General features: G+C 27.3%; 1 protein-coding gene across 1 annotated transcript; it reads left to right on the top strand.

The window, feature by feature from the left end:
- Positions 1-723: 723 nt before the first annotated feature.
- Positions 724-6,888, top strand: LOC107018612 (serine carboxypeptidase-like 18). The gene is made up of 9 exons (XM_015219137.2): positions 724-952; positions 2,952-3,097; positions 3,312-3,388; positions 4,126-4,248; positions 4,377-4,479; positions 4,582-4,619; positions 5,755-5,853; positions 6,300-6,392; positions 6,470-6,888. The coding sequence occupies exons 1-9, from the start codon at positions 822-824 to the stop codon at positions 6,638-6,640; spliced, it is 981 nt and encodes a 326-aa protein (XP_015074623.1). The 5' UTR covers positions 724-821; the 3' UTR covers positions 6,641-6,888.
- Positions 6,889-7,214: the final 326 nt, after the last annotated feature.

Consider the following 7,214-nt stretch of genomic DNA (forward strand, 5'->3'; position numbering starts at 1 on the left):
TTAAAAATTATTATGTTTTTTGTTCTATATGAATAAAGATATAGAATTTTGGGGCCTCTTTTAACATTAAGAATTTATCCAAACTAGAATATTTTTTCTAAAAAAAAGTATGTATGGATTAAATAATAAATAATTTGAAATCACGTGTCACTTTATTTTTTTATTTTAATTTGAAAGGCTTAAAAAAACATATGAAAGGAAATAAAGTTGACAAACAATAATAATGCATGACATATTAATGTGGTATAAGGTGGAACGTGAAGAAAATAATCTATTATGTTAATATCATAATGATTCGCGTCCTGTTTTATTTGTGTGCAATAACATATTTGTAGCGCATTAATTTGATATTGAAAATCAAACATATTAAAATTATTGATTATCAAACGTAAGTTATCAATTTTGTCTTTTCTTATTAAATTGCTTTAAACATTTTTCATATGAATAAGATTGTGTCACATGTTTATATTTAATCTTCTGCTAGAATGAAAGACAAATGTACTTTAATTTTTAGATGACAAATACATCAATATCTTAAATATACGACGGACGATAGTTCTAAAGTTCAAAAAAATCACGTTAACTAAGCCATTTAAGATGCACGATTTCTAGGATAATAAAGATATGGCCAACAATAATCCACGTAGCATCATGTGATTGGTCTACACAATTAAGAATGATACCTATTCCACATATATAAATGCACTTGTTTTCACGTTTCTATTAAAAATTAGAAACAAATTTAAAATTTTAAAATATTACTTTGATATTGAGTTTCAATAAACCCGCTACGAATATTTTGAATCCGTCACCGTAAAAAGATGTCTTGGCTCCCAATTTTCATGTTAATAGTTGCATTTGAGCTCATATGCCTACAGCCTGCTCTAGCTGGTTTGTCTGTCAAGTATCTTCCTGGATTTGAAGGACAACTTCCCTTTCAACTTGAAACGGGGTAATTTTTCTATTTATCTTAAAGTAAATATTTAATCGTAGGAGCGGATCTACATTGAAGCTTTCAGGTGTTTGGATCGGAGCATTCATTAATTTTGTATCGAATTAATAGAAATTTGAACAAATGGAATAAATATAACTAGTGAGCACTCAACCAACAAGTAGTTGATTGGTGTAGTGGTTGTTTGTGGGTGTTCAAAGTTATATATTTATTTGTTGTCTTCGGGTTTGATTCTCATTATAGCATTTTAAAAAAATAATTAAAGACCAACTCTTTTCGCGTACCAATTATTTATATCAAATAATGGATGCATAACATACTCTCTGTGTGCCTCGTCCTCTTTTAGTTGTCATGATTTTCTTTTTTAATGTCAAACCATAAGAATTTTAATTAACATTTTATGACGTATTTTTTCATCATAAAAATTGTAATTTATAGTACTTTTCGTATAGTTTTTGAATATCTAAAATTTTTAGTTTAAAATATCGAATTAATGTAATCTAATTTAACTTTGAAAAATAATAAATTAACTTTTGAAAAACGCGACATGATAACTAAAAGGGGAAGGAAGGAGTATTTGAATATTTTTTTTCCTGCCCTTTGCATGTGACAGTGTTTGGTAGGCCCTATAATAATAATGCTGAATATGGTGTGTCTTAGTAACGATGATATTATTAGTTATGCTGATATTAATAATGTGAAGATAATTTTTTTAATGCATTATTTGATTTGGTGCGTTAAAATAATATAGATTGCATGATTTTTGTTTTTTTCATTTACAAAAATTATAACTTGCCCAAATATAATGAAAAAAATATAAAAAATATGTAATGGATAAATTAAGCTTTTAACCATGCTAATATGTTTATTGAAAAAAAATAATCATACTAATACATATATTAAATCTATTGTATTATTATTCTATGTATCAAGTATGCATATCTTCCTATAGAGTGTATAATTAATTATGTAGGTGGAAAAAATATATCAAATATATAAAATATTAAGTGTATATCGAGAACTAAATTTTGTTAATTAAAGTATATACTCTATATGGAACACAATATACTTACGAATTCAATCTTTAAATCTATACCCATAGTAATTGTGTGCATTTGTATGTTTGAGTTCGAGCAACATAATTTTTTTAAAATATGTATATAGATATTAAAACATTAAACATCCATCGGATATTATTGGACACAATGAATGGCTGTGGTGAAATCTAATCGCTAGAAGGACTAAGAGCTATAATGTACTTTTCTTATACGTGGAAAATTTTTTGAGATTGAGAGGCTTTTAGCTCGATTTGAATAAGACTGTTAATTTATAAAGCTTGAGAAATATGGATAGGATTGGTTTGTGGGTTAAATAAAAAATAAAAGAGAGTCATAAAAATAACAAGAGCTTAAATTCAAAATTTGTTAAAAATTTGAAATAATACAATTTAAATATAAATTATGTTTATAAAATATGTGCTACATAAAATAAAATTTTTCTAAAATTTCTAGAATATCACTACATAGGCCGTAATTTATGGGTTATTGTCATAGTTTTTGGATTTTATTATGATCATTGGAAAATAATTAGTTTATATTTTTATTTAGCTATTTATATTTTTATTTGAAATTAAACTTAATATTGTCTATACTTATAATAAATATTTTAGAATAATAATCTAATTTAAAAAATTATAAAAATCTGCTTTTAAAATAAGATGGTTGGCCCGGCAAAGTCCGTAGTTCACGTATGGGCTTTGCCGACCATTTTCTCGTCTATAGAAAAAATGGACTAGCCCAATCTGATCCGTAAAATTTCAAAACGTGTATAGATTAACCCGAATAAGGTGAATCAGTCAATATTGACAGTTCTATATATTATTATTATTTTTTATGTTTATTTGGTCTGTCATATATTTTTACGAGGTACTTTAATATTTAATGATGTATATATGAAATTCGAAAAAAAAATATTAACTATTCTCAAATTAATTGATCAGGTATATAGGAGTAGGTGAAGCAGATGAGGTGCAAGTCTTCTATTATTTTATAAAGTCAGAATCGAATCCTAAAGTCGATCCACTTATTTATTGGTTTACGGGAGGTCCCGGTTGCTCTGCATTGAGTGTCATTTTTTTCGAATTCGGTAAATTATTTATCTAAATTTATCCTTATATTATAACAATTCGTTTTCTTTTTACATGTCTTTGTAATCTGATTGAAAGTAATTTATAATTATAAATAAAATATAAAGAAACATAACTTTATTGGGTAAAGTGCAATTATACGTATTAGTTTTTGTATGAAATCACTCAGTTATATTTTTAAATATTATTTAAATTTCTTGCTAAAATTTGCAGGACCCATTACATTGGACACTAGAGCTTATAATGGGAGCTTGCCCACGTTGTCTTTAAATCCATATGCATACACAAAGGTCAGAAATAATAGCAAAACTTATCGAAATTTCATCAATTTAGGAGCTAATTACTTAGAGATATTTTAGTTTGCAAAACTATAAATTTTATTAGATTGTGATGTGTTTAGATTTGTCCAGATACATGTATCTCAAGATATATGAGGTTAAAATTAGGTGTAATTTGTTCTAGATACATTGTATCTATGTATATTTGCATATATCTTGGATACATAGACAAATCTTGTTTGCCACTCTCCCATGTATATGGTGTTCCAAATATACATGTGAATCATTACATGTATCTAGTGTTTATCTAGTGTGACTTGAGATACATGACTATTTCCCTGCCCATCTTGCTCGCCTCCTTACCCATCTCACTTGCCTTCTATTTCAATGTATCTAGTAGCAACAATACATGTATATAGGTGTATGTTTCTCAGCATATTATCGAAAACTTTTAACTAGTGGTAATATACACAATTATTTAAAAATATCGATAAAACTAGTATATACACAATATTGATACATGTCTAATAAGATAGTGTTCCCAAATAAAAAAAAGCTATAAATTACAAAAATTAACAAATTAAAATTATACAAAAAATTATAACTGAGTCTCCTAATTCCATCTCTGCCACATAAATTAAGACAGGTATAATAATATATATTAAACTCATACAAATATAATATCATATATTAAACTCGTACTGACACGATATATCTAGAAATGCCTCTAACTGTTGATTGAATCATAGGTGGCAAGCATAATTTTTGTGGATTTGCCAGTGGGGACTGGATTTTCCTATGCAACAACACAAAAAGCAAATTACTCAGATGATTTACAATCAGCTAATCATGCTTATGAATTTCTTCGAAAGGTAACACATGACAAATTAATTAGTTAATTTTTATTATTAATAATATTATATGTGCATAATTATTACGTATTAAGATAATATTTATATTTAATTTTTTTAATTCACCATTTTTCTTAAGTATTTTACAGTGGTTAATTGAGCATCAAGAATATCTCAGTAATCCTTTTTATGTTGGTGGAGACTCATATAGTGGAATTACAGTTCCTATTGTTACTCAAGTCATATCAAATGGTAATTAATAAATCAATAATTTGCTTGTAATTATTATTATAATATAGTTTTTAATTTTATAGGAAAATTTAATATATTGTTGATACAAATTATGCAATGTAGGTAATGATATGGGAATCAAGCCATGGATCAATCTTAAGGTTGGTGATCATAAATATATTTTTAATTTAGGCAAATTTAATTTTAATAAAAATTAATTAAATCGAGCTAACTCATTTTCAATGATTATATTCAGAGTTGATTTTACATATCGATTAATATTACATTAATATGATCATAAAAAACTAGTTTTGTGACTTTATTATTATAGTGAGTGAAGTTAAATAACTTTATATAAAAATCAACATGAATTATATAGCTTAGCACTAAAAAAGATTTTATGGTGAAAAAAATATCTGCAACTTTTACTTATATTAACAAAATTTTTACTATGCATTTTTATGTCCAATAAATTAAAGGACAACTTTCACATGTAGCAAACATAAAATTTATATTTGTATGCTATAACAAAGTTTGCATAATTACACTTCATAGCAGACATATATATGTATAATTCGCTATGCATATACAATTGAAGCGAATTGTATAAAACGAATTGTATAATTATATGTGTATAGAATGATTATATACAATTTGAATTTGTATAACATGAGAAAGAAAGAAAGAAAAAGAGACTGGGGCAGGGAATATACAATTGAATCGAATTGTATAAAACGAGAAAGAGAGAAATTATATACAATTTGAATTTGTATAAAACGAGAAAGAGAGAAAGACAAAAGAAACAGAGCAAATGAGTATTCTTATTGTATAATTATAAGTTTATAGGACAAAAATATATGTATTTGCATGTGTATATACAATTTTCTCTCACTTTATACAAACAGAAACACAATTTATACATTTCGTTTCTAGTTTGTATAAGGTAGGGAGGCAAGGGTGGCGAGCGAGATTAGGGAGAGTGGCGAGCGAGATCTGGGAGAGGGGAGAGAGGGGAACAAAAATATATGTATTTATACAATTTTCTCTCGCTTTATACAAATAAAAACATATTTTATATACTTGTGTTTTGTATAAAAGTGAGAGGAAGCGAGCGAGAGAGGAGAGTGGCGAGCGAGAATTTGAGGGAGGGAGGTGACTGACAAACAATTTGCTACGGAGCACAATTAAATCAATAGATGGTTATAACAATTAATTTAATTTATTAATTTGTCATTATATATAATTTTCCCTAAATTAATTATATACAATTTTCCCTTAATTAAATGGTATTTGCAGGGATATATTTTAGGCAATCCAGTAACATTTGCTGGTCAAGATTACTATATCATACCTTTTGCTCATGGGATGGGCCTAATTTCTGATGAACTATACGAGGTATGGGTACTTTGAAATAATTTTAGATATGCGGTGTTTTGAAACAAATATAATAAATATATTGAGATAAAATTAGGTAAAAAATAATGACTTATAGTCGTATATGTGTCTTAATTCCTGACATATAAAATCGAATATATATGAAAGATTTACATTTGCTTATTTTATTAGTAATAAAAATATAAAATTGAATATATATAAGATTACGCCTCGTATATCCATAAAACTTACGCTCCGTGTCTTGGGGCTTATGCTTTTTCTGTACTGTGTAAAACATCTCGCCTTACACCCCACCTTTTAAATCACTGATATTTATTAAAAACAAATTTAAACGAAAGAAGTAGAACATACTATAGTTAAATGTCTTGATTGATGCAACAAAACAAAAATTAATTCATTACTTCAAGTGCCTCTCTAATTAAGTTTAACTTTATTTCCATAAACAGTCATTAGTGACTAATTGTGAAGGAGAGTTGATATATAGAGATCGACCTATAACCCACCCACTTTGTTCAAGGGACGTGGATACTTTAAATTGGGTAACTCTCACTAATTTCTTTTATTTTTTTTTTAATTGTCGAGTTAATAATTAAAAATCATTAATATATTAATGCAGTTGACTAAGGATATTTATTTATATAATATCCTAGAGTCCCCTTGTGAACTTGTATCAAAAGATTCAAGAAGATGGTTGACTCAAAATGTTATAAAGCTCAAAAATTCTGCTACATATCCTCAAGTTAAATGTCGAGTAAGTAACTATCATTTTTTTTTCATTTATTTTTAGGAAAAATGTATAACTATGCCTGAAATCTTAGAGATACACTTATACTACACTAAGACCTATTACCCCTCTGAACTTATTTATAAATAATTTTCTATCCCTTTTTGGTCTACGTAGCACTAATTTGAAAAAAAAAATATAACTATGCCTGAAATTTCAGAGACACACTTATACTACACTAAGACCTATTACCCCTCTGAACTTATTTATAAATAATTTTCTACCCCTTTTTGACCTACGTAGCACTAATTTGAAGAAAAAAAATGTATAACTATGCCTGAAATTTCAGAGACACACTTATACAACACTAAGACCTATTACCCCTCTCAACTTATTTATAAATAATTTTCTATCCCTTTTTGGTCTACGTAGCTGTCACGACCCAAAACCGAGCCGCGACTGGCACCCACACTTACCCTCCTATGTGAGCGAACCAATCAATCTAAACCCTAACATTTCAATATAATATCAACAGAAAGTAATGCGGAAGACTTAAACTCATTAATAAAAACCAATTCAATAACTTCTAAAATTCAACATCTATTATTCCCCAAAATCTGGAAGTCATCACCACAAG

The sequence above is a fragment of the Solanum pennellii genome, chromosome 5 (genome assembly GCF_001406875.1).
Source record: "Solanum pennellii chromosome 5, SPENNV200".
Classification (NCBI taxonomy): domain Eukaryota; kingdom Viridiplantae; phylum Streptophyta; class Magnoliopsida; order Solanales; family Solanaceae; genus Solanum; species Solanum pennellii.

Excerpts from the sequence above, each read along its gene's own strand:
- LOC107018612 (XM_015219137.2), top strand. The coding sequence starts at position 822 with ATGTCTTGGCTCCCAATTTTCATGTTAATAGTTGCATTTGAGCTCATA. Across the intron at positions 3,098-3,311 it reads TGTCATTTTTTTCGAATTCG|GACCCATTACATTGGACACT; the intron begins GTAAATTATTTA and ends TAAAATTTGCAG. Across the intron at positions 4,480-4,581 it reads TACTCAAGTCATATCAAATG|GTAATGATATGGGAATCAAG; the intron begins GTAATTAATAAA and ends TATGCAATGTAG.